At 41.7% G+C, this 27,417-nt stretch overlaps 3 protein-coding genes across 4 annotated transcripts; 1 reads left to right on the forward strand and 2 right to left on the reverse strand.

Moving 5' to 3' along the window:
* Positions 1-840: 840 nt before the first annotated feature.
* On the forward strand, positions 841-2,578 carry LOC311498101 (vacuolar protein sorting-associated protein 37D-like; the record flags this gene model as incomplete). The annotated part of the gene is made up of 4 exons (XM_084558544.1): positions 841-954; positions 1,543-1,714; positions 1,787-1,860; positions 2,156-2,578. The coding sequence occupies 4 exons, from the start codon at positions 841-843 to the stop codon at positions 2,576-2,578; spliced, it is 783 nt and encodes a 260-aa protein (XP_084414670.1).
* Positions 2,579-4,509: 1,931 nt separating this feature from the next.
* On the reverse strand, positions 4,510-10,705 carry LOC311497731 (dicarboxylate carrier UCP2-like). Its single transcript, XM_084558100.1, has 6 exons — positions 9,947-10,705; positions 9,461-9,668; positions 8,203-8,406; positions 7,162-7,263; positions 6,903-7,083; positions 4,510-6,821 (listed from the first exon to the last, which is right to left on the reverse strand). Exons 1-6 carry the CDS (start codon positions 10,070-10,072, stop codon positions 6,698-6,700), a joined length of 945 nt encoding a protein of 314 aa, XP_084414226.1. The 5' UTR covers positions 10,073-10,705; the 3' UTR covers positions 4,510-6,697.
* A 1,240-nt stretch (positions 10,706-11,945) lies between these two features.
* On the reverse strand, positions 11,946-27,257 carry c2cd3 (C2 domain containing 3 centriole elongation regulator). 2 transcript variants are annotated; one of them, XM_084558637.1, is made up of 33 exons: positions 26,986-27,257; positions 26,024-26,293; positions 25,789-25,946; positions 25,323-25,495; positions 25,077-25,237; positions 24,847-24,979; positions 24,615-24,764; positions 24,394-24,535; positions 24,204-24,313; positions 23,709-23,912; positions 23,510-23,619; positions 23,302-23,420; positions 22,903-23,034; positions 22,381-22,821; positions 21,242-21,393; positions 20,690-20,933; positions 19,777-19,960; positions 19,511-19,694; positions 18,668-18,840; positions 18,458-18,593; positions 18,060-18,328; positions 17,671-17,751; positions 16,964-17,578; positions 16,541-16,888; positions 16,317-16,455; positions 16,158-16,222; positions 15,875-16,080; positions 15,663-15,796; positions 15,438-15,587; positions 15,168-15,361; positions 13,688-14,450; positions 13,095-13,203; positions 11,946-12,211 (listed from the first exon to the last, which is right to left on the reverse strand). In XM_084558637.1, the coding sequence occupies exons 1-33, from the start codon at positions 27,035-27,037 to the stop codon at positions 12,089-12,091; spliced, it is 6,624 nt and encodes a 2,207-aa protein (XP_084414763.1). In that variant the 5' UTR covers positions 27,038-27,257; the 3' UTR covers positions 11,946-12,088. The 2 variants fall into 2 exon arrangements, with proteins under 2 accessions (XP_084414763.1, XP_084414764.1); XM_084558638.1 differs by having other exon boundaries at positions 15,663-15,793; positions 26,986-27,256.
* Between the last annotated feature and the right edge of the window lie 160 nt (positions 27,258-27,417).

The raw sequence follows: 27,417 nt of genomic DNA on the forward strand, positions 1-27,417 counted from the left end.
GGTGGAGGCGTCAGGTGTGTGCTGAGGATCTGCATGTTCCTCTCAGTGCAGGACTTTCACTGATGAGCAGCCGAGGACATGAGCAGCCGAGGACATGAGCAGTGTTCGTCTTTAAGGATTAACTGAGGCCACATATAGCTGAGGCTGAGTTATTCTGAGGGCTCTCGTCCAGCACTGCTCATACTGACGGGCCGGTCAACGCAGGGTGAAGACTCACGGGACAGGACTGGACGTCAGGGACACAAGCTCTGAATGAAAAGATCACTGTGTAATGAGAAATATGTGTTTATAGGATTTTCTTATGAAGTAAATATTAAAAATGCATTAATAATAATACCTTATTCCAGTTATTTATGAATATATCTTTATATAACAACATATTAAGATGAATAAATTAAATTAAATGCAGCAATAACAACATTAAGGCAAAGCTTGAGAGTTATTAAATCCACTTTTGCCTAAATTTATACTTAAAATTTTATGCAAATCTGTAAGTTTAAAGTTTGTTGGGGTTTTTTTTGACAGATGAATTATTCAGAAATTATATTTAAGCATTTTTAACATTTAATCAGACAACAAACATAGCATGAGGAGAGGGATTCAAGTTGCCTGGGAAGTTTTTTATAATTTGCAATCGGGTTGTCATATGGTGAAAATAAATACTATTACTTAATACTATTTTCTTTTAAATTATTAAATAAGAGCCTCATATCCAGCCATAAATTATCTTTTCGTTCGTGTCACAGTCTTTGTGGGGAAGTTTCCGACCGTCCCTGAATGCATCATTAGCGGTTCCGGAGCTGAGGAGGCTCCAGTAATAGGGAGGGGGGCGGGGGGGACATGATCATGTCTCAGCCGGGGAAGCTGCAGCTCGATGCCTGGACGACCAGAGAGCTGCGAGAACTGCTGGAGGATGAAAACAAAATACATCACATCGTCAAGAGCAGCGAGAAGGTGAGAGATGATTCACTTTTAAATTAAAAAAAGGAAATATTCGGGAAGCATTTGCTATAAGCAAAAAACAAACAAAAAAAGTCCTTAATTGAAAATGTAATTTAAGTAAAAGTTTTGTAAAGGTTTTCAAAATAAAGGTTACAAAATAAAAGAAAATTGCCTTTGACTGATCACCGTCTATTCTTTTCATAAGTTATTTCACATAGAACTTTTAAATACATATATTATCTTGGAAGGGAATGTGACCAGCAGACGTAATCAAACTAATTAATAAAATAAATTAAAAAAATAATAATTATTTGAGGATGGGGTGGCAAAATAAATGAAAGAATGATATAAAATATAAAATAAATCACTAATCATCTGAGCTCTGCTTGTGTTCACCGGTGGCTTACATTAATTACAAGAAATCTTAATTTGTGAGGTAACTACAGAATCAAAGTGCAAATTCCTCAAATTTGGGCTCGATACAAGGACTCAGATTACATCCATGACTAATAAAATGGTATATCTTGCTTACGTTTGTTCTCCAGGAAGCAAACAAAACTCCCTCTGGGTTCATCTAAAACTACATGTGGTCATTTCCAGGTCCAGAAGCTGCAGCGAGCTGCAGAGACGACACGCCGTTCAAATCAAAAACTGGCCACAGTCAGTCTTTCTCTAAAACCTAAGTTCAGAGACGCAAAGCTGCTGCTGTCCGTGAAGTACAAGGAGCTGGACAAACTTAGAAGCATCATTCAGGCCAAACAAGAACAACTCGGTGAGTTCTGAAGTAGATTCTGTTTTATTTGATGTATTTATCATCCTGAAACATTTTTATTTCCTCCTGCAGCAGAAAAAAGCAGCGTCCATTACGCTCAGTGGGGCCTCCTGAAGAAGATCAATCACGCAGAGGAAGAGTTTGAGGCAAGAGAGGTTTTCTTTTATAAAATATGTCATCAGATATAATGTTAGGATGTCAATAATAAGATGCTGAATGCAAATCTCTGTGTAATACGTCAAAAGTCAGTTGTAGTCCTGCCAGACAGGTGAGTCAAGAGATGTTTTCTGCAGATAAGTTGACAATTACTCACATGTACATGTACATAATGTGGCTGTTTCAGGTAATAAATTCTCCACCTTTTAAGACAAATAAAACACAATGTTTTTATCTTTGAGAGAGAGCTCTCATGCTGAAACTAAACGTGTCTTTCCTCTCCAGCTGCTGTTCCAGATGTTTGCAGAAGGAAAGACGACCCTGCCAGACTTCTTGTCCTCCTTCCTCTGCTCTCTGAAGCTCCACCACATCAGGTTGGTCCTGGTGCAGAAGCTCCAGGAGACACTCGGAGACGAGCTGAACACGACGCAAAGTGCCGCTCAGTGTTTCTCAGTGGACTCTCCAGATCAGATCCACCACCTCTACGGTCTGACCGCGGCGGTCGTCTTCGCCTCCTGCTGCCACCCTCGTCCTCTCCTGCTGCCGCTCCCCGCCCATCACTCGCTCACCCTCCAACGGCCACCATTCGGTCCAGAGGAGTTCCCGTGCCCAGGGGGACAAAGACGAGGCCTCAGGTGGCCGGTGAGACCCGTCCGTCTTCAGCCTCTGAAGCTGCAGCAGAGGAGGCATCAGCAACATGAGGACTGATCTGACTCAGGAGGAAAGTTTGAAACTGAACATTTACATTTCACGTATCAAAGAGTTGGTAAAAGTTAAGTCTTTATTTATTATTTCTTTGTCCCAATCTTGTGGTGAAGACATTAATAAACACAAAGACAAAGAGATTAAACAAAAAACTGAATGTGTGGAAGGTGCTTTATGACAAATTATTCTGTTAAATAACATTATAGATTTTAGATGTTCTTCAGCTGCATGTTAAACATACTTTTTTGTTTTTTTGGTACAAACTGACAAATTTAGATGCTAAATTCATGTGATGTTATATCTGAGCTCACTGTAGCATCTTTAATCCAACTAATCCAATCTGTTAAAGGTTTAAATATCCTAATTAGTAATCAGGAAACACAGAAGTATTATTACATGTGTCTTATTGGAGGTGAAACTTCCACAAGTGAAAACTGACTGACCCGGGACGTCTCATGTTCAGCTGTTAAACTTTGCACACGGAAAATATTCAAATTTTCATAGATTTTTCTTTTTTTCCCACTGATGGAGGAAGGAGTTTTAACCCAGTAGCTATAGTTTTTGTGGAAATGTTCACAAAAAGTTATGAGGATGGGAAACATCCACTATGTCTGTGAAGATTCAGTCGATCAGGTCATCATATGTCTAGAAACCAAAGCTAAATTAAAGGCAGCTGTTTAAAGTTTCTTAAAGACGTGCTTGCTCATTCATTCATTCATTCATCTTTTGTAACCGCTTGTTCCTGTGAAGGGTCGCGTGGGGGCCGGAGCTTATCCCAGCTGTCATCAGGCGAGAGGCGGGGGTACACCCTGGACAGGTCACCAGTCTGTCTCAGGGCTAACACAGACAGACAACCATTCACACTCACATTCACACCTACGGCCAATTTAGAATCACCAGTTAACCTAACCAGCATGTCTTTGGACGGTGGGAGGAAGCTGGAGTACCAGGAGAGAACCCACGCAGACAGGGAGAACATGCAAACTCCACACAGAAAGCCACTGTGCTGCTCCCCCTAAGTGCTTTTAGACTGCTGGGTGGTGCACACCTGAAACTCACTCACATGATTAAAGTCTATGAACTCCCCCAGTGGTAGCTCAAATCATTCTGGGCCAAGGCTCTGTTGTCTCACAGAGTCACTTTGTGGTGTACAATGTTTTAATCCTGTTTGTCCCAAGCTTTAAGTTAGAAGGGTTTGGATATTAAAGGTTTAAAGAAATAAAAGAAATATGTGTCGTTTTCTGTAACGCTGTAGCTTCATGTGTAGAAGCTGAATCAATAAGTGGATCATCAGCAGAGTTGTTTTTTATTTTTGAGGTCACAAACAAAAATGTACTCACCTAAACCAAACCCAGAGGATTAGTATTTGTTTTATCTGAACCAGCTGCTGTGTCTGATCAGAACACATCAGCGTTTCCTCTGCAGTGAACTTGAACTGCTCACCGACACTTGATATCTCTGGTCGTTAGCGTGCAGAGGCTCCTGCCAAGGTCAGAGAAGGAGCAGAGAAACTCCTCCTTTACTCTCAACTCATCCATCCTCACATTTACTATCACGTCTTTTGATAAAAAGCCAACGGTGATCTTGGTAAACCCATCACTTGTTCGGTATCTTTGTGTTTTGGTTCCCCGTCGACTCGTCTGAACACACACAGGAGGGTTAGCCAGGGTGCCATGTGGCCCCGGTGCAGCTCGCCATAACAGTTCAACCGTGGAGAAACCTCTCTGGCACCGCAGGAGATGATTAGCAAGGTGGAGCAACATTCACAGGCTTTTGTTAACGCCACATACTTCAGTTACATCTTTGTCAGCGGCTGCTTTTGTCCCGCAAGACTCAAACCGGGCAATTTTCTTGTCTGTCAGCTGATCGTTTTGTGCTTTTCACCTCATTCACATCCGTGTCTCCGCACCTTTTTTCGCACAACCGGATTGTTTTGGATGAAAATACGAAGAGACTCTTTTAATAAGCTTTTGCAGTAACGATTGATAAACCCCTGATACTGACCATACTTTAGAAATGTGTCTTTTTCTGCGTCGTTTCTCACAGTTTAAGTGTTTTATCTTTGCATTGTTTTCCTGAGAGGTCCCACGTAAAGGAGATTATCTGTAACAGCATCCGGTAGTAGAGCAGGTATGGAGTGACACCTGCTCATTGTGCAGGAATGTAGGTCAATGTTTGGCCAATATTTAAATCCCTTCAAAGTGTAATGCAGCACACATTTGTTTTTACTTTTAATACATTCACACTTTATTTAGTTTGTGACATGTTTCTGGTGTTAACTGCAGGATTTACAAAGAGTACAAATAAACACTTTAGACTGAGATGAGCAGAGTTTCTCTGTCTCTTTTGTGCGTTACAAAGCAGAAACCATAAGTTAAGGCGTTTAAACATTTCATGGCACAGAGGTAGAAAATGGTGCTGGACAAGCACCGAGCAATCAAACCAAGTGAAACGTAAACTTATAAACCACAAAGAGACAGTCAGCTGTAGCCAAAGACATCCCCCATTCCATTTTAAGATGGATGACAAATATTTAAGGACTTGCTTTATGAGCCTCAGTTCAAAATTTGGAGAATTTAAGAATCAACAGAGCGATAAACTGGGACTAAACTGCAGAAGTGATGTGAGACTTGCAGAGTGCATCAATGTCTTTATAAATAAATATTAAAGAGGAGCAGCATCAGAGATACACAACATCTAAAGTTATTAAAAGAAACAAGTCTCTACAGAAACTTCTACATTTAAAGTGTTTTTATGACAAGGAATGTGAAAAACAGTGTTATTTATTATTATTTGTCACTTCAGTTTTCTCAACCTGATTAACTGTTTCTCATGGAGCCTGCTTGCAACCCTGCTTAAGGTCAATCTATTTGGACGGCTTAAATATTGCCCCGGTTCGATTTTCTCGTTTTATTTTGTTCGTCTGATGGTATTTTAGGTGACTATGATGTACATTTCATCCATATATTTTGTTAATCTAACAACCCAGCCTGCTTAAGGCCGAGCTATTGACTATCGGTCATTGGCTATCGGCCTCAAGCAGACGAATCCACCCATGCGATCTGCTCAAGGTTTCTTCCTGTTAGAGTTTTTTATGAATTCCTCAACATGTAATGTGAAAAGATATTTCACCAGCTAACCAGTGTTATTTATTATTATTTGTCACTTCTACTTTCTCAACCTGATAAACTTTGTTTCGTTCTAATCGAGCTGAAACGTCTGATTAATTTATCAACCAGTTGATAAATGACAGAAAAATAAATCCCCCAAAATATATAAATATTCTCTAAATATTCCCCCGTTCAAGCTTCTTGTTTTGTTTTATTTACCTAATGGTATTTTAGATGACTGTGACTTCATCCATATCAATTTTTCTCATTTTAACGACCCACCCTGCTTAAGGCCGACCTTAAGCAGATATATAGCTGCTCAAGGTTTCCTCCTGTCAAAGGAAGAAGGAAGAAGGCTCTTTAAAGCACCCTGAGACAACCTGTATTACTATTGACACTTTATAAATAAAATATAGTGGAATATAACCAACTAATAGTTTAAATAATCTAAGGTTAAAATATTTGTTAGCCACAACTCTTATTCCTAATTCCTACAGGACTGTATTTCGTTTTCAATTTATAATAATAAAAAAAGAAACGTTCAAACGTTCAAAATCAAACCAATCAAAACTAATAAATGTAAACCGATCAAGTTTTCATATCGATATCTGTGCTCCCTTCTCTTTTACAAACCTTTACGTTTTCTGTATTACTTGTGTAATAACATTTTGGTTTCATATATCACTGTGTACTGTCAGAGAAGAGTCAAATTCCTCGAGTGAGTAAACAAATAAAACACACACACCTGTCCACACCAGGCTTCTCTCGAGGAAACAAATGTCCCAGTAAACTGTGAAACTGTCAATGTGTCTCCACTTGAAAAGAGCCAGCTAAACTAAATCTAATCTAGATAAAGATGTCACGAAAGCATGTTCATTAATCATCCCTGCAGTTACACTTTGGAGTGCGTTATTTTTTTTTTTGAGATACACTTTTATCTCCTGAGGGCAAACAAGTCCAGGCAGCAGCAGTTATTACAGCGCTGTTGATCTGCTGAGTGCCAAACCAGCTGTCAGACAGGTCTGAGCGGAGGCTCCCATGACTGCTGAAATCTCATCACCGCTCTCTTAATCTGCTCGTAGCTCACAAACATCACGATGTTCCAGGATCCCAGACGGAGAAACGAAGGCATGAAGCTGCAAACACGAACCAGACTGGTCAAGATCATTTCCAGCAGGGATTCTGTCATGCTGGGGTTCGATAAGGACGCTACTTACCCCTTATAGAAAGATGTGGGTCCCTCTTTGCTCAGCATGGTTAAGGCACAGTTAATAGCCCCGCTGTACTGCCCCGGCACCGAGTTCATGCAACGTGTTTTTACCACATCCACCGGAGACGCTACGATGGTGGTGCAGAAGCCCGCTGCGAAGGCTGCAGTGAAGTGACACGGCATGTTGTCTGCGGAGAAGACAGAGTTTGTTTTTGGTCACTGAAGCCCACACGGCCTGGACTAACAACCAGGTGAGGTGCACTTACCTGTCATCAGCTTGTGAGTCAGGATGAGTTCTTTGATCACATCATAGGTCACCAGCTCGGAGCAGTTCACGATGGCATTACGAGTTATGTTTGGCAGACAGCCTGAAAAGACATTTCTTGTTATCTTTAACACAACAGAAACTGATCTGAAGAATATTTTAAAGAGTTCATCGGCCATGAGAATAAGGAGGGATACATGGAGGAGATGGAGAATTTAAACTAGCTTCAATTAAGTGACACCAAAACATCCTGCAGTGACACACCATCACATCTGGCTCAGGTTTAATGACCCTCCACAACCACCTAACTGAACCACGGTTTTAGTGATTTGACCCTGGGCTCAACCTGTAGTCTAGGAAACCATAAGACTTTTAGTTAAGATAAGACACGCAAAAAACATTTACATTTACCTGAATACATCGAGTCTAAAAACTACCACTTTCTGTCCAAGCACACAGCTGATACAGAGACACCTCAACCCCCTTGACCAAAGGCAGCACGCCGGATAGTTTGCAACAGAGACGCTGAATAGTTTTTAATTATTCTGGGAAGTATAATCAAAAACTATACATTTTTTTCTATTTACAAGCTGATAAGAGTATGAAAGACTTGAAAAATATCAGCAGTTCCTTCAAGACCGTTTGAAAATATCTTATAAAATGTTTTCTAGAATTAAAACTTGCTTTGTTTACTCACTGATTAAACATATAGTTTTGTATTTTTAAGCAGGAGAACCAGAAATGTTGCCTTTTTTTCTTCCACACATTCTTCTTCCCTGTTAAAACCTTTTACTTGCATTACCCACAATGCAACTGCTCCTGCTGACAGTTTGGCCAGAGGGTCAGATGTTGACGCTAGCAGCCTCCAGCGTTAGTCAGAGATGAGGCTCTAGGCTTTTCTTTGCTCATTGTTAAACTTTTCACGCCTTCTGCAGCCACAAAATATTTTTTTTTTGCAAATGTCATCGTGCTCCTGAATAACTGTGCAAACACTCTGATGTGTAAGATCGGTGCATTGATGCCCACAGCGCAGTGAAACTACCTTTCCAGAGGCCCCTAACGCCCTCGTCCCTGGCGATCGTCTTGTAGGCTTCGATGGTGCTGCTGTATCTCTTCACGGAGCCGCTCTCGGGCAGACGGACCTGGGCCTGGAACCGGACCTTGACCACGTCGGTGGGCTGAGCGAAAGCCACCGCCATCGCTCCCGTGGTGCATCCTGCCAGCACCCGAGTCCCGATTCCAGCATCTGTCAGAGACGCGATTAATGACGCTTTGCTGGCAAGTTAACACACAACAGTTAGAGATGAATGTTGAGAATGATCACAGTGAAACCTGGCTGCAGAGCCACTCTGCACTTCCTCGAAATCTATTTTTATATCATGTACTCTTTACAGGATTCATTCTATGGGTCGCTGAGTTCTATAGCTTCATTTAAAATATTTGAATATTCAAAAACTCATTCGGTGGTGTGAGACTGCAGCGCACGGACGCACAAGCTTCAAACTGGTCGGACCAGATGTTAAGGATGTGGTCTGCACACTGGAAAGTCTCTCCCGGCTAAAAAAACACAAATTATTTTACGTTACAGTGACAGAAGTGGACCAGATGAGGCCTCGCGGCGTAAACACATATCTTTTCCCTCAAAGAGGAATCTGACTCTTGCTCTACATCCTGCAGGCATTTTCTGTGAAACAAGTTCAGGCGATTGCAGCACTTTCTGTTTTCAACACAAAAGCCAGGATGTCTAGGAATTAAATTAGTCTGCTGTGCAGCCAAACCTACAGTCAGTGAATTTCTTTTTATATTTTCTGAAGTGTCAATAATAATTTCTGACATTTGGAGGCAGTGTTTGTCTTCCTGAATTTCCTCCTGCTGGGGATAGGTGAATAGCTTTGATGGTCCGATAATGGAAGAGGTGCAGTTTTGCTTTGCTCCGCTGAGACAGCTAAACCACAATCAGGTCCGTCCTGTCCTCTGCAGACGTAGAAGAACGTCATCACTGATTTTATCCATTCATTCTGTTCTCCTGTCAAATGCACATATAATACAAAACACTGCTACCAGGCTTTTACTATTAGAGAACTCTACATCTATCCTTCAGTGTTTATCTGTGAGTGTTAGAGTTGAATTTATTGCTTGACGTCCTCCAGTAGGGCCCAACTAAGGGTTTAAAAATCTCAGTTCACGTTTGCACCTGCAGCTCAGATCAGTGACAGTGATGACAGAGACGACAGTGTGCTTCCTTCACTCACATTATATGTGACTGTAAATATGTTCAGGTATCACGGGTAAACACATACTGTCTGATCCCCGGGTGTACACCTGCTTCATGGTGTCGTAGAGGCCGATGCGGACCGAGGCGAAGCTCATCTGTCTCTGCAGTCCGGCCACCAGCCCGCTGTAGAGACTCCTTGGACCCTCAGTCTGCACCATGGTGAAGATGGTGCCAACAACTCCTCTGTATTTTGCCCGGTGGCCTTCCAGCAAGGACCTGGATTCACCCTGAATCTAAAGTAACAGGAAATGGGTAGAGGAAGGAAGATTATAAGCTCCATTATTTGTTGTTACTATGCACCTGTGTTAAGATATTACACAGGACACTCTTGTTTCTTTGAATTACAGATTAAAGAAACGAGTTTGAAAGTGTATTCTGGGATGAATTAAACTTCTTGAGGGGCTAAATTTAAATAAAAGACAACAAAATCACTTGTAAACTATGTTTTAAGCAGCTAAAAAACACATAACCTGAGGCCTAAAGGGTTTAATGAGCTCAGCGTTTCCCTTACCTGCAACCGGACTTTGGCAGTGTCCAAGGGGAAGGTGACCAGGTCGGCCACGCATCCAGCTGTTCCAGCTGAAAACACCTTGACAACAGCTGTAGGCGCCAGATCGGCCGTTCCTCCTCCAACCATGATCAGTACCTGAGGATCAAAAAAGTCTCACCGAACACAAAAACCCGCAGCGAAGGCGGCCCATAAATCACAGAGACAACGCCGCTTGTGCCCACACTGAAGAGCTATATCATTTCAGTTTTTCGTGGGACGACATCCTCCACAAACTCCACAGCAGCTGACGTCAAGTCTCAGGTAAAGGGAAGCTTGTGTCTTCCAGGCAGAGTCCTCTCGCTGTGCCATTACGCACAAAAACGCTCCAAACGCTCCAAACTCTCATAACACTTGCGCAAAGCAAAATAAAAGGTGGTATCGTTACATGGCAGCACACACACCTGACTGCAGAGACGTAGGCACCGCAGTCGACTTTTAAAGTCTACAGCAGTCTCAGTTGTTGACTTGAAGCTGCTGCGGTGTGGCTCCGCCCCGGCCTGGAAAACCAGACACACAACATACACATATCACTACCAGCACGAATAGTTTTTTTTTTTTTTTCACACCTACTTTGAAAACCACAAGAACACTTTCATCCAGTGGTTAGACAACAATAATTCATAAATAGGAAGGTTGTTTGTGGTGCAGACTGGTTTGTAGTGGTTTGAAGCAGGAAGTTTAGTTATTGTTTATTGCAGTTTATTAGAGACATGCTTTGAATATTCCTTCTTTATATCTATTATTAGTCTCCCAAATGTCATGTGATCTAGTTTGTATCATGTCTATGTATGTATGTTTATGTATTTATGAATTTATCTCCTTGCTTCTGTCCCTTCCTCCTGCGTCAAAGTTTATTCCTGTTCAAAGGAGGCTTTTCTTGCTACCATCACCTTGATGTTTGCTCGGGAGGTTTCAGGCTCTGGGTTCTTCAGGATAATTTGCATTGTTATTGACACTTTATAAATAAAGAGGAACTGAGTACATGAATATTTTGAATCGGTTTAACTCCATGGTGTCGATCGGGAGTCTATGGGTTTCAACTCTGAGAATAAAACCTTTTAAATATAAACCTTGCTTCAAACTGGGCTACATTTTAAAGTCGGGGCATTTTACTTCACACTGAACCCAAACTTTGAGAAAACAAGAGTCCATCTTTACCATTTTATATTTATTTATATACACTAACTTGCTAGTTTATTAGGTACACTAGTGAAATCTAATGCTTTCTCATATTACAGTCTTGAACTAGATCTTAACAATTCAGCATTTCGTTATAATACATGAGAGAGATGCTGATGTAACTGTGTTTTATTGTATTGTATTGTACATACATTGTATTGTGTTTTAGCGACACATTATTTTGACGACCTAATTTCAGTCAGAGGGTTGGGCTCAATAACAGAAACACTTCTCTGTTTCATTCAATACAGATTGTAACAGTCACAAAAGGAGGAGTTAGTGCAGGACTGATATATTACAAAGCATTCGTTATCACAAGCGTACCAAATGATTTTGCATGTGAGTGCACGTTAGCATTCACCGGAGTCTTTTTTTTTTAATTACTTTTTTTTAATTACAAAAGGTGCTACATGGGAGCATTGACATGTGTCAGGGTGGAGGCTTTGGCACAACTACTTTGGCAAGTAGTTAAACATGCCATGGATAGTTTCTAGCTCACTTTTGTTTTTGTGTCTCCATGTGTCCTACAGCATGCTCTCATAACATAACAGTTAAGATGTAGACTACTGTATCAGACAGCATTAATTTCTACTAGTACACCTAATGAACTGTCAAGTGAATGTACCATATTTTTTTTAAACTGGTTAAACTAGTAACTGAATCCAATAGAAACTGAGAAACAGAGACTATTGTCTTTTTCAGCAGTGCACTTGCTACACCTAAAAATCTTATTCAGGTAAGCATGTACATATTGAATGTGTTTTGTTGCTTCCAAACTCAAGCTTGTACAGTCCTTCACTCATTCAGTATTAATAAACTACACATACAACATCCCAGTGGTGAAAACAGTCCATATTTATTTATAAAAATACAAAATATTACATTAAATTTACATGATTGCTTCCCGTCTGAAGTCACCACGCCCTAACGAGTCACGTCAAAGTGAGCTGCAAATATTTTGGCTATTCTGTCCGTCTCTTTCTTCATGGACGACGGCGACATGTTGGGACGCTGTCGAGGACCTCTGCCAGGGGGAACGCTCTGGGTCTGAAACGACAGGAACAAAAAAAATATGAATAAAACTTTTAGACTGCATCGCAAAACGTGAGCGAATATAAGGTGTGACTAAGAAAACATAATTCTATATATAAGTCAAGACTAAACTCAAACAATGAGTGTGAACATATGTTTGAATTTTGACTTGTGAGTCAACAGTCAAACATAACAAGCCTTTCTTTGGTTTCAATGACCCGACCGTCAAACAGGATTTTCATGTGTCCGTGTACAGAACAGGACATGCAATCTTCAGATCAGCTTCGAGGAACTAGCTCCAGTCGGTTCTCTCAAAGGTGGGAGGGTCATTACTCTGCGGTTAAAGTAGGCGTGTTTGAGGAACTTCTCAGCATGCATGGTGGCACAGGAAATACTTATTAATTGTGACTGTGTTGTTGTCACGCAATCAACACAAGTGTTTGTGTGAACGACTGTTTAACAGATCAGTGTCTTCTTTTAAAATACTTCTGCATCTTTATCTCTTAGCCAATAAACAGTTTTAAGTCATGTTATTATTTTTTCATGTAGTTCTGTCTTTTGTCCTATTAATTAGTCCACTGTCTTGATTAAGTAATAACGTTATAACATTAACATCAAATCTTTCCTTACAAACTACTGAAACCATCAATTATGTGACAGATAGTAGATAGTATTAACTATTCACTATCTCTTAATAAATTAATAAAATATTTTGATCAGCAACCTGAAAAAACAAAAGCAAGATAATCCCCATAGCCCTCCAGGATAACCAGATAATAAGTGTTATTCACGTGCCCTGTCAATGGTCATAATGTTACGGCTGATGAATGTTCGGGTATCTAATGAGGAGGGAGTGAAAAGTAAAAGGCCACAGGTAGAGGTGGTGGTAAATACTCACCGTGTCATTGGATGCGTGGGAGAAAGAAGGAGCTAAACGAATGGCTCTCATCGACGCCTCCAGTTTGTGGGAGGGGAGGAAGAAATTAGGAACATCCACGGGGGCGGAGCTTAATGGATAACGTTAAAAAAAAATAAAAGAAGCAGCGTGTAGACAGAGCACAACGGAAGGAGATATTATTTAAAAAATTAAACTGGTGACATTTAATCCAGATAGCCTTTAAATACGTTGCAGATAAAATAAATTAACAACATGCTCTATTTATCTTTCCCCCACAATGATCCCACATTAAATATGCATAAATGTAAAATGTTTACTTCTTTAAAAATAACAACTATCTCTGTTGTTGTGTCTGTAGCATTTTTAAGACATGTGAAATATGGACTTCAGCACCTAATGGTCATTTTTAAGCTTTTATTTTGTAGGATCTGCAGACATGCTGTGATTCTCATGGACTTTCGTGGTGTCTGTGATCAGTGACAGGTGAGAATGTGACCACCGGGCTGTATGTGCCGTTTGAATATCTCTGATCAGACAGAAAAAACAAATATGACAGCCAGAAATAAATCTGGACAGATACAGATCAAGGATACGGCTTTAGTTGCGCGTCAGGATTGTCCTGGAAGCCTGAAGCGTTGTGGGAATCTGCGGCGTGCTCAGTGGTTGGTGATAAATCTGTATCATCTGACTCCTCGTTGGAGACGTTGCGTTTCTTTGCTCGTCTCTCATCTAAAGCTTGTAGCGTCCTTTCTTCGTCTCCCTCTGTGTCTGAGGCGTCGCTCTCCGATCCACTAAAACTGTGATGGCGTTGGTTTTCATCTAGTCTGGTACTGGAGTCACGAGTTTCCGGATTAACCATCTTTCTCTTGTCGTCCTCGTCTTCACTCAGGTGAGGCTCGTCTGCTGCCTCCAGGCTCTCCAGAGAAACCAGGTCAGGGTCTGACATGATGCTGGTCCAAGGACTGGTTCTGTCTGTTAACGAGGTCACTTCATTTAGAGCCCGCGGCTTCACCACAACCTCGTCGTAGTCCTCATCTTTCTCTTCATCATCATCATCAGCTTCTTCGTCCTGTCTGAAACTTGCCTCTTCTTCATTTTCATCGTCAGACACAACGACCTCTGAGCCTCGTCCGTCCTTTTCTTCGTCCGACTCAGAGTCTGCGTGGTCCCTGGAGATCTCTGGGGGCGGCGACAGAAGAGGAGACAAGACTTTGTGGGAATAATCTGAAACTCTTTGAGGACTGGATATGTTCTCAGGGAGAGTTTGAGGGATGTTGTCTCTGGGTGAAGATGAAGAAGATGTCAAGCTGCTCTGCGGGTTGGAAGGAATTGTCTCCAAGTGGTGTCCTCGTAGACCTGGACGAAGAGAATGAAGAGCATGATCAGAAAGAAAAAAATCATCTTATTAGATTACTAACTGGGTGTTTACAAACTGTACACGGCAAATAAAGCTGATTTGATATTTACAGTAACAGTGGTATTGATCTTCACATCAAACAGTACATTCATTTTATTGATCCATAGAATCTGATTTGTTGAAATGAGTTTTCTGTCCAAGAACAGCTTCACAATGTTCTGTCTAAAACCAGCAGCTTTGACTTCATCCCACTTTAAGAACTTAACACATTTGTTATCTGTGTCCAAAATGAACAACAAGGAATGTTTAGCTGTATAAGGACTTTATATAAATAGTGGAGGCAGCAGCAGAAAGACTTTATACCATTAGTTGCCTCCTTTTATGGTAAGGCTAAACAGGAGACTGTGTCCACATTAAAACTCTGGGACAGCTGCCAATGTTTGGTAAACTAAAACAAAATGTAGCTGCCAAGATCAATCTTTAAAGGTAAAACTACATTTACATGCGATGTACTATAGTTTCTACCTACTTTAAACCAGGTATTGTTTGAAAACTCTCTGCTGAGACATGAAATTGTTTGGCTGTTCCTCTGCCGTATCAAATGGTTTCCAAAAGAAAGATCAACAAAAACTTTAAACATTTTAACTTGTTAAGTGGTGCCTGATGGAGCTTCAGATATTAAATAGAAACTCTTAACTTGGGGTACAGGAGCTCACCATTAATGATGTCATTGACTTCTCCAACTAACTGGCTGGACTTGCTGAGTAGCCGAGACGAGTTGATTTCCGAGTCCCTCCGTTCTTCCTCGTGTTTGCTGTGAACGTCCTGCTCAATCATAGGTGGGAATGTAGGGGTAGAAAGCTTGCGACTGAAGTATCTCTGGATGTTGTCGAGTTCACTGAGTTTCTTTCTGTCAAAACAATGCTCGGTGTTTATGATGTGAGAAAAACAAAGTGACGGGAGACTATTAATGTAGAGGTGAATACCTGAGTGCTGAAAACAGGATTGAGCTGGAGGGATTGAAATCACCAGCACTGCTGCTACAAGCAGAGTGAGACGCGGTTTGTTCCTGTAGACTCTGGTGGTAAAGACGAACTTTGTCCATGTGCTCAAAATGTCGCTCACTCTCACTGGGCCTGCGATAAAAGTCACAATAATACATAAATACGGATGTAGATTGTATATTTCAGGATGTATGACTGAATACCAACCTTTCAGAGAACAGCCTCTCTGTGTGGTCGGGTGAGGAGATCTTCTGCTCGGTGTATCTGCTGATGTGAGAGGGAAAGCTGCTGTACGTGGCTGTGGTTTGGTAGCTGAGAGGAACGGACTGGAGTAAAGCCTGCTAACGAAACACATTCTGGTTGGTTTCAATGTTTAAAAAGGTGAAAAGATAATGTCTGTACAACTATAGGGTTCTCACCGACGAGTTTTTGGCCGCGTCTTCATTCACAGATTTTCTCTCTCCACGCAGGTCCTGGACCCCCTTCAGAGGAGTGACGGAGACTTTGAGCTGGCCGTGACACTGACCGCTGAAGTCTGTGATGTTGTACCAACCACACACTGACGGGAACCCACAGAGCAAAGGGGACAGGTCCACAGAGGCAAATCCAATCACCCTTTCGATTTCTGTGGAAGCAAAAGCGTGAATTAATACATCAAACTGATCAAAGAAAATCGTGATGTGAACCTTCTTCGTCCTGTACCTCCTTTGTGCCAGACTTTGAAAACGAGAGATTGTTGTGGATCAATCAGCAGCTGCTTTGAGAGCCTGGAAATCCCAAAAAAAAACATGAGCCTAATATTGATAACTTAAATACTGATCAGTTAAAATAGCAGATTTAAAATGAGGCATGTGACTCGACCTGCACTCGTGCTGATGGTCCCACACAGGGCAGTCACTGTTGGCTACGACGTCGGTGGACACTGGTTCAGCAGAGTCAGCTGAGACGTATGAAACACAGCAGCATGGTGACCCTTCGCTGCGCTCTGCTAGAGGACAACCTGCCAAATAAACACTTAATATTAATGTACTGTATGTTTAAAAACAAAAACAAAATACAAGTGAATATTTCCCAGCACAGCTCACCTTTTAGATTCAGGTGCATAGCCCGGTCCACAGCGACAGTCACAGGGAAAGACTCCTCCCTGCTCGTTTCTGTGTGGGGCACAGATGTGATGTCTGGAGTGACTCTGGAGGATTTATTCACCTGCCTGCTTTGGGTATATGATTTTCTGGGCGTAGAGGGAGAGGGTACTCGATCTGCTGCCTCCTCCACCTCCTCCTCCTCCTCCTCCATCTCCTCCTCCTCCTGACCATGGAAGTCCTCCTGGGTGTCAGCTCCAGCAGGATCAGGACCTGCTGTCAGAGTGATGTGGACCCTGAGAGCTGCTCCTTGCAAATCCGCTGCTGAGCGCATGAACAGTGGGTACACTCCTGTAAAACAGCAACTTTCATTACACACTGACAAAAATTATACTAAAGCGACTGAAGGTCAATAATTATTCATACCACTGAGAGTCAGCTTCTGCTTCTGCGTCTTTGCAAGAGAGGACAGATCGACAAACGCTGAGCCCACCAGTCGGTCTGTGTCACTGGGCCTTCTGGCTTTATCTTTCTTGAAGGCGACCCACACCTGCACCTCCAGCCTCTCCTCTCGTAGATACCACATTAAAGGCTGGGTGCCCCTCAGCTCCACAGTTCTACTTCCCTCAAAGCTCACAGTGGCCTGGCCTTCCACCCCACCCTCCTCAACATAGGGGTGTCTCATCTGAGAGCAGAAGGCGTCCTGGTCGTAGAACTTGTACCTGAAGTAGCAGTAGGTGGAGCGCTGAAGCTCATCGTGGCCGGGCAGAAGCAAACAGTGGACGGGTATCCATACTCTAGGCATTGATAACGTCAAAGAGAGTTTTTTTGTGCTTTCTTCCCACAATTCTTCATCATCCTGCGCTGCACTGTCACTGTGGACCGTTTCCCAGCCCAAACCTTGAGCAGCTTTGACGACTCGTTCTCTGTCTGAGTGGTGGGTGAAGCTGACAGAGATCTCGAGGCCGCCGACCAAAATGTTCTGGTGTTGAGAAGAACTCGTTTCCAGAGTCATGTAAACTCCGAACCAGCCAGAAATACCTTCATGTTTGGAAAAAGTACACAATGACACAATGAGTGCTCACAAATAAAAACAGCTTCTTGAACAAGAAGTCTTTAAAGGTTCAACTTACCTGTTCTTTTATGGATGAGATCAGCCAGCGGTACTCTCACTGTGCCCAACATCACATCTTTAGGTTTGAAAATGTTCACAGCTACAACAAAAATGACACAAATATTACTGACAAACATCACAAATGAAAAACTTCAGGAACTGTAAACGGTTGAAGTTCTTCTTTTCTCCAATAAACAATCCAAAAATCAAGTTTAAGTAAGAATGCTTATAATGGTGGAGACAATCTGCATGGGCGAAGACTTCTGAGAAGTCTCAGTCTGAGAACTGAGTAAACAAATTTATTGGCATTGAATGACAGAATAAATGGTTTCGGCTAAACAAACAGAAAGACTAACCCGTACAAATTCAATGGCACTGTTGAGTGAGTTGTAATAAGATCTCTCAAACCTTTGCGACTGTCTCTGTTCCAGACAGTAAAGACAGCAGAAGCCTGTTCCAGCTGTTCAGCCAGACTGCAGGTTTCTCCAGTGCTCCTCTGAACCAGCAGATCACAGGATACCTCCATGTGGTGGTCGAACTCAGGGCAGAAGGTCCGGGCTGCTGTGCGGGTACATCTCCTCTCACTCTCGGGTAAAAAGGAAAGCTGGACTGTGACGTAAGTGTTCACCCCCACTCCGGCAAAGTAGCCGAACCTTTCATCCTGTTCTGATAACATCCTGAAATAGAAGAATAGTTATTAGAGATAAAATTGAACATCTTAAATACTGTTAACAATACTACAGTAAGAGTTTGAATCTCTGGGTGTATTAAATAAATCTGTCCAGAGGTTGGTGGCAGTGATGTACCTCGCTGCTGCCTGCAGACCAGATGCTCTGTGCACTTGAACCACGAGCGTCACAACTCGAGAGGCAGCTCCTCTTCCAGCCTGTCCTTCAGGTCTCACAGGCCTGTGCTTGTATCTGACGCACACATCTAGCAGGCCTGAGAAACAAAATTGATAAGCCACAACATTCAAACATTAAATGTGTGTCCTTATAGTATTATTATGTGTGTACCTGAGGGATGAGGCTGGGGTCCTGTGGGACTGTCCGTCCTGGGAATCAGGGGCAGGGAGAACATCTGAGCCTCGTTAGGATGCTGTCTCTGCATGGTGACCATGGCGCACAGTTTGGACAGTGGAAGCATTCCTCTGGCCACGAGCTGATCTCTGACATTTGGGTAATAATACCTGCAGAGATACAGAATATTAATCATTCAAATCGAACTGGCAAACACATTTAGACTTGTAACAAACTGTTAATTCAAAACCAAAGTAATGGTAATTTCTGAACTGTCCACTGATCTGTTTGCAGAGATCACTCTTGAAGCAAGTCTGTTCTTTAAATTCATTGCAATTCTGTCACTCTGCCTTCCAGACTGTTTATCGTGCAGTCCTCCTCCTGCTCTTCATGTCCACCTCATCCTGGTTGTCCAGGACGTCTCAAACAAAGTCTCCATCAGCCTATCTGCTCCATCACTAGCAGCGTCTAGACTCTGGGGCTTTTGTCCCTATCTACTACTTCATCCCGAGCTCTCTCGCTTCCATCATTGAGTGGAGTCCCAGGTGAAGAATATAAATTATTACTACCTTCACGCCAAATCATTTATATTCCCAAGTGCTCGGTGCTTTAATTAATTTCACTATTTTCTTCCAAATGATCTCTCCTTATTGAAATGAAAACCACAAAGCAGCCCTGGAAACTAACACTCTGCTAATTAAGCCACAATAAAGACGTAAAGGCACAACTCTAGCACTCTGGAGGTCAATTTTGTGAGTAAATTACAATCAGCATTTTCACTTTATAAGATATGTCCTGTTATGTTTTAATTCGATGCACCAGAAAGCAGAGCCCACAAACCTGCACCACACTTCAAACTGGACGCCTCCTCCACTGCTCAGGCCTTGGCTTGAAAGAGAGCTGAGCAGCAGCCTCTGAACAGGAACCCCTTCAGGAGCCAGAAGCACATGAGTCTCAGTGTGACCAAACATCGGGTCGGGGACACAGAGAGTGGTGGTGGTACGAAACGGCTTCAAGTTCACGCCTGTTATAGATTAATATAAGGTTAGAGTGATTCAGAGAGAAAAGAAATGATTTGAGGGATTAATATGCTTTCATTTTCTTACTACTCTCAATGAGGTCTTGGTCTCCCTTTGCAGCAGAGTCACCGTCCTGACAGGGGAAACTGTACTGGACGTAGCAGTCAGCCTCACCCCACACTGTGGACTGGAGAGGCGTTAGCCCACTGACCTTTTCCACTCTGATCACAAACACATGTTCCCTCATAGCTTCCATTACAGCTGCAATCACCTGAGGGAGAAACATGATGGAAAAAGTGTTAAAAAGGGACTCATTCATCTTGTCAGTGCAGTTACTGTGTACTCTTGTTCATACAAACACATGTGAGTATAAGGAAGAAGAGGCACTGAGCCTTCAGTGTGAAACAGGGCCAGGTGATACATCCAGTTAATTCCCATGATATCCGTTTTTGCTTTTACGCGATTTGAAAAATACCTGAATAATAAAAATGAGATTATTTCTCTAGTTTTGCAAGTTAAACTTGAGTAATGCAAAAATACCAAATAAAGGCAGTCACATTACTTCACTGATATGAAAATGGTTCAGTCTTACTATGTCTGACTCAGAACATAATGTAAAGTTTGTAAAAGATTTATTAAAAACTAAACACAGGCACACAACACACCTGTGAAATTGTTCTTAAAGAACACATGTTGATTTTTTTATCTATAATGTTACCTGAATTTGAGAGTCAAACTAAATCAGGCTAACATGTTGCACAAACACTCCAAGTCCATTTTAACTATTCACGTATAAGTATGTAATGTTACATGTTTGCACACTAACTCATTAGTTTAATGTTTAAACTGTGCAAATTTAATTATTTACGACCTTTAACCTTCACTGTGGAAAAGCAAACATTTTTGAGTACTATTCTCTCTGCCCTTTTATTAAAAATCTATTTGACAAGTAAACACACGCTCAAAAAAAAAAAAAACGCTGCAAGCATTTAACACTGACCTTTGTTTGTGGACGTGGCTGGTGATCCAGCAGGTGAACCGGTCGCACAAGATGAGACAAAGAGTCGTACTCTTCATCCCTCGTGCGCTGCAGGGAAACTATTTGCTCTGACCGACCCATGGCCAGAACGACCCTGAGGTTTCCTTTACAAGTACCTGAGAACACATCAACGACAGGCATGTAGCAGTCCACCCCTAAAACAGGGTACTGCGCCTGGAGGAGGAGGTGGGAGATCTTGGGATCCCTGTAGGAACACAGACATAAATCAGTCTAAACTTATAAAGTCTGTGTTGTGCAATGCTGGGAATTTAATATAATGACATGTGGAACAAAATACCACTACAACATATTCTGCATGTATGTACAATAGCACCTCCCAGAGGACAAGGTAGGTAAAAACTAAGATGTTGGAGTTAATTACGTTCGCAAAAGGGATGAAATCTAACCATTACAATTGTCATTGTCAGTTAATGTGTAATTAATTAAGTCATCCAAAACATAACACCTTGGAAAATTTAAGAAAATATCGGCTAAAACATAACAGTGACTTACCTAAATGACATGTAGAACTGATGAAGAGGTAATTTAACGAGGCCGAGGAGTCGATCTTGACCTGAGCTTCCAGTTTTCTGCCAAACTTCAATCACCATCATATTATTCTTCATTCTCTCCAGCAGCTTGTTGGTTAAAGCCACAGGTGTCACCTAAGACAAGAAAAAGAAAAATCTGATTCATTAGTTTTTCAGTTTCAACATCAATGTATCACAATGTTAACATGGTGCTGCTTTCCAGAACCTTAGTTTCTTTCTGCACATATCAACCTATAAAACTAAACAGATTCCCATTGATGTTACGATCTGTGTGGCTGGAAGCTCCGTTTATAAAATAAGAAGTCATTGATTATCGTTAATCAGAATGGAAGACATTAAAGATACGTTTCCAAATTATGTCAACACAAAATAAACTTTTGATGAACAGTATTTATCAGGTGAAACTTAAAGCTTCGAATAGGTTCTTCATTCATAGATTTCATATTAAAATATGTTATTATGAGAAAATGTTTTAATTAAAGTTTAATAGGGGAAGTTCTCTCAATAATTTAGTCGACTAGACCAGGGGTTCCCAAACTTTTCCATGCCAAGGCCCCCCAAACAGCATTAGCTTCTGGTCGAGGACCCCCTTTTCACAAACCCACAGACAAGGCTACAAAATATGTAAAGAAACATCAACTTATAGAATGTTTTTTCTTACTTTTATTCACTATATAATATAATAATGATTAAAAATAATTAGATTATATTTTTTTATTTTTGCAAGTTTTTTTTCTTATCTTCCCTCCAATTGTCTGAGGCCCCCTAGCGCCCCCTGGCGGCCCCCACTTTGAAAACCATTGGACGAGACGACGAATAATCAAGAGATGGATAGAAATGGATTGAAAAAATAATTGTTAGTTGCAGCTGTAATTTAAATTTATTTCAACTTTCATTTTACCAGGTAAGAGCAAATAAAAAAACATTAAGACAACTAACATAATCTAAAATCTTACAACAAATCTTCTAAAAAACATTTCAAGCAGCTGTCGTGGAAAACATGAAAACCTTTTTTACTATTTGTGTCTGCACGCTAGGTAAAGAAAAATTGGAAAGAAATAAAAATATAGCCAACTATGGACCAAACTCTCCTCGACTTACCTGAACAAAGTTGAACGTAGGGTTTGTCTGACCCCAGCTGACGACAGATCTCGCCGTCTCATCACACCAAAACAGTTTACAGTTCAAGTACACGTTTGGAGCCTGCAGGGGCCCACAGCTGAAGTTCTTCCCATCCGGTACCATGAGTAAGGCATGCAGCAGGACCTCAGGGTCCTCCTCCACCTGCTGCCACGATTTAAGAGGCGACGTGTGGTGGACGAGATGAGGAGAGGGTTCTTTTGAGGGTTTCTGAGGAGTCCACATATGCAGCCTGGAGTCTTCTAAAGGACGAGCTGGTAACTCTTCCCTGTCAGTGTTGACATGTTGAGGTCTGGAGCTTGTTTCTCTCTCTGGGCTGAGTGAAATGTGGGGTGTCTCTTTCCAAGTCAACTTGCTTTTACTTTTTTCACATTTACTGCCTGTTCCAAGTTCTAGTAACACCTATGAACAAATTATTACTTCTATGAGTACTTGGTTCACTTCCAAAAATGATTTCTTGGACAAAAACAAACAGTATATTACCTTCAGGGGTCCGACCTCCTGAGTCGCTCTGTTACCTTCCAAGCTCTGTATCGGAAGGACGACAGACTGACTCAGCTGATGGCTCTGCAGCAGACAGTGAAGTGGATGAACGGCCTTACCGATGGCAACAGGCTACAAGACGAGAAGATAAAGTCATTAGCGCCACTTCATTCTTCTTACATGTTTACAAAATGATGAGAAAAATTAAAATGCTCATAACTTAAAAGCAGACTCTAAAAACATGAATTTTAAGGCTGGGGTGTTATTATGGTAACAGAAAAAATATTATCCAAAAACTACAACCAATAAATTAAATAAGACCCAAAAGTAAAATGTGCTCCTTTGTGCACTAATACTTTAACCAGTCACATCAGTAAAGTTCAGTTGGAGGCTACGTACTTTCTTTTGGTCACTCCTTCGTGAGTAAATCTTGAAAACCAGATCAGTTCCCCACCACTGTTGAACTGTAGCTGTGCTGAAGTGGACGGGAAACACAGAGAGCTGCTGGAATCTCACGGCTAAAGAACACAGAGGAGTGTACAGGTCGGTCTCAAACGTGAAAACAACTGAAGTAGGTTTCATAAAAAAAGATTTAAACAGGTCTTACCTCCTCCTGTGACATTACTGGAAACAGCTCTGGTCACCTCTCCACTCTTACTGCGATCATGTCGACTTGAAGTTGAAGTCACTGGCATCACGTACTCCACAAAATATGTACTGACCAAACAGAGAGGACATCTCAGCTTTTAACCTTAATAATTAGATTTTTTTAAGAAGATCAAATGCACTTCAGAGCTTTTACCTACCACTTCTTGCTGGTTAGTGGTCGAGGAGGTTTTCCTTTATTCAAGCTTTTTCTGGGTGTTGTGGCTGAGCCACCTGCAGCTACAGTCAACGAGTCGATGGTCACTCTCGCCTGCCGGACTGAACTCAGCAAAGCCAGCTGCTCCTCACTCAGGAGATGAGAAATACCACCAGCATCTGCAGACTGCTCAGGCTCTGAATTTAGACTAGACACAGTGAAAAGAGATTATTAAGTGACTAATATGTTGTATATGCCTACATGTAGGCTATTGCTAAACTTCATATGCCATCAGTTCCTTTAACATTAAATGTAACTTGTTTTTTTCATACATTCGGACCTCTTGGAGTACCGTCATATTATTAGTAAGTATTTTTTAAAGGTGAAAGGATAATAAATTACATTCACACTCACACCCCCAGTATGAGCTTCTGAAAGGAGCTTTTTAATGGTTTGTTGTTTAGGCAGAGCAGTTTAAGGAGTCAGTAAAATCCCTTACCCTTCACTGATCTTGGGTCTAGACTGTGTCAGCTGTTTTGGATGATTTTTCCTCAACGGCACTGTCGGTTGAAGTTCCTCCTCGGTGTCGTCTGGTCTGCTATCTGAGATCTAAAAATTGATTTTCATGAATGCACTGCTAGAAAATAAAGTACACTGAGAAAGAAATAATGTGAAATTCAACTACTTACAGGAGTTTTGTAGAACAAATTTTCCAGCAAGCTCTGATCATACTGTGGATCATTGAGCTCACTATCTTCACACACACTGCTATGGCCAGACAGAGATTCAGGTGGCGAGCCATCCCAGAGAGGCACAGGCGATGTGACTGAGCTAAAAAGAAAAAAGAAAAGCTGAGTAAATGCTGCTTCAGTTTTCTGCCAAACTTAGATGTAAATGCACACGGACTTACCTGCCAAGGAGCAGCTCAACCGCTCTGTTGTCCATGTCAGCAGGACAGTCCAAGACGTCCGAGACAACAGCAACGTCATCAGAGTGCTTGACGGTTGAATCAGCTTGAAGGATGTTTTCTAGAAATGTTCCAGAGGAAGAGGGAAACAGCCTGTTGAAACAAGAAAGAAAGAAACTTTAAAAAGCTCTGCATGTAAAGGTGACAGAAAGCAGTTTTGTTCTAAAACACTGACTTGGATGGAGGTTGGATGTTGTCCTTTGGTAGAGGCAGAGGAGTGTCTTTCAGAGCCAAAGCAGAATCCATGTCACATTTCAAAGCGGAGACCACCATGGCATTTCTCAGCTTGTTTCCACGCTCTAGAATAACTGAAATCAGAAAGAAAACGCTGGATATTTTATCAGAGACCCTTAAATATGTGGTGCATTTGTGGTTATGTACATGTGTAGTAATTCTATAGCTCACCTGAAAGGATATCATTGCTTGTTTGCCCATGACCAGACTCCAGACTTGAAGGATTCACAGCTGTTCGACTGTCCTGAGGTTTGTTTGTTAGTGGCATCTGATTCTCCAGCATCTCTTGTTTGTCTTTATCTCCATTTTGGAAATACAAGTGGTCTTTCCCTCTGAAAACATTGCAGCAACACAAACAGTTAGATCACTGTGTTCAGACCTAAACTTCCTACTGGATTTTTAAAGGCTGTATCTAACCTTGGCGTGTTTCCACCGCTGCTTCCAGTTGACTCTTTCCCGCTGCCAGCTGATTTGTGCTGAGAGGGCACTATCAGCGTGGTGGCTCGCTGTCCTTCAGTACCGATATCTGTGGTGGGACCGGAGCTGCTGCTGTCGTAGACTTCTGTGAGAGGCTCTAAATTAAGAGAAACCTAAGGAGGAGGAGAAGAGAAGGCTAAGATGAGAAGATAGATTGTTTAAAATGAAATAGAGCCTCCTTAAAAAGTCACATAAATAATCACTAACAAAAGGGTCATCAACTTAACAGCTTAAAATATTACTTGTAACACTCTTTTACCTCTACACAGTAAGGGCAAAGGGTCCTAATATATTTGGTAGTCATGAATTCGGTACACATTGCTACGTAGATGTCACTCCAAACATTACTTAGAGTTGCTATTCTGCAAAAGTAGGTAGTTAAATGTAAAATCATCCCTCTACTCACCTGTAGCTCTCCCAGCTTTTCAGATGTTGGAGACACAAGAGTGTAAAATCCACTAACTGGGTGTGACAGGGACAGACAGGAGATGCCGGCGACCTGAGCCCGAGCAATTGGCAAGTGATCTGGTTTCGTCAGAACTTCCAGCACCAAAGAGCCCATATCTGTTAACGAAAGGTGAGGTTTAGATGTAAAAATGGCAGCTTAGCAAACTCAAACACATCATCGTCTTCTTGGCTACCTGTAAGATATGAGGTGAACTGCTTCGGGCCACAGCGGATCGGGAAGCGAGCGGTTGTCTTGATGGTTTTCTGTGACAACTGAGATCCATCTCTGGGAAAGAAGTGTGTCCCGTTGGACGACTCTCCCCACCAGCGCAGCCTGATGAACGTGGAAGACGGCGGCTTGTGAACCGTCCATAGCACCCGGCTTACCGTCACCCGCAGGAAGCACCTCAGCTGACCCTCGACCAAAGGAGGGAGGCTGGTAGAGGGGGACACATCACTGGGGACTGCAAAGGTTAGTTTTGATTACAGCAACGTGGAGACACAAACAATGCAAAGACAGGAATAACTAACAAATGTCTTCATATTAAGGAAAAAGGAAAGAGCAATATTTGCTGCTGGTTTTAACTCTACACTGGCTGTTATTATAATTACAATCCACCATTATTTTTAATAATCTTAAAGTATACAAATATTTGAAGGGATCCAAACAGCCATAAGAATATTGCCAAACCTATATTAAAACTCCCAAAGCTATAAGTAAAAAAGTATTTTCTTTCTAGGTAATATTTGGAGCAGCAGTAATAAGCAATACATACGTAGTAGCTTCACAGTAGACAACAAGTAATCAGTACATGAACACAGGATTTTACTTTGCATATGAGTGAGTGAAAAGTAACGGATATAGACCTTAATCCAAAAACACGATGTTATACTCTGCTTTTAGCTTTAGCATCTTCCAGCAAAATCATAATATGGGACTCCGAATCGTTTATGGTGGAGTTGCAAGTTGATAAACAAGTGCTTATTATTCAGGCACATCAACACTGACATTACAGGCAAAACAAAAAATCCAAAGAGAGTAAGAACACAACATTAGCTCGTAAGCTAACCAGGCTAATGTGAGGTTGACAGCTGGCTTTAACAGCTACTTAACGTTAGCATTAGTGTTGCTAACGGCTAGCTAAGCTAAGTTTACCTTTCCTCTTGCCGCTTCCAGGTTTGACGGACCTCGGTCTTCTGGTCTTCATCCCTTCACCTCAACAAATACTCCGAACCGTTAGCAGGCATGGTTACTATCACTCTGTGGCTAACTAAATAATCCGTTTATCAGAGCTGAGTGAGCCGCACACACCAAATACACACACACCCACATACAAACGGCTGCGCGGAAAACTGTCGCCGAGCAACAAAGTCCGAACGAGAACTTTTGTCCCGCTTCCGCTGCCGCTGTTTTACGCACAGAGGCATTCTGGGAAATTGTGTTTCTACATTGAATGAACGGCACTTGATAATTTAAACGTTTAAGCTTAGTTTTCCATGTCTACTTACAGGTTAATGCACTTAATAAATCTAAACTTTCATAATTAAAGATAAAATTACACAATTAATAGGAAATTGCCACTGGTAG

This window comes from Chelon labrosus (assembly GCF_963514085.1).
Source record: "Chelon labrosus genome assembly, chromosome: 13".
NCBI lineage: Eukaryota > Metazoa > Chordata > Actinopteri > Mugiliformes > Mugilidae > Chelon > Chelon labrosus.

Coding starts and splice junctions, on each gene's coding strand:
- LOC311497731 (XM_084558100.1), bottom strand. CDS start 10,072: ATGGTTGGAGGAGGAACGGCCGATCTGGCGCCTACAGCTGTTGTCAAG. Junction 8,407..9,460: donor GTACACCCGGGGATCAGACA/GTATGTGTTTAC, acceptor CGTCTCTGACAG/ATGCTGGAATCGGGACTCGG. Junction 6,822..6,902: donor CCCACATCTTTCTATAAGGG/GTAAGTAGCGTC, acceptor TCGTGTTTGCAG/CTTCATGCCTTCGTTTCTCC.
- c2cd3 (XM_084558637.1), bottom strand. CDS start 27,037: ATGAAGACCAGAAGACCGAGGTCCGTCAAACCTGGAAGCGGCAAGAGG. Junction 23,035..23,301: donor GAAGGAGTGACCAAAAGAAA/GTACGTAGCCTC, acceptor CTCGTCTTGTAG/CCTGTTGCCATCGGTAAGGC. Junction 21,394..22,380: donor CTACGTTCAACTTTGTTCAG/GTAAGTCGAGGA, acceptor TTCTTGTCTTAG/GTGACACCTGTGGCTTTAAC.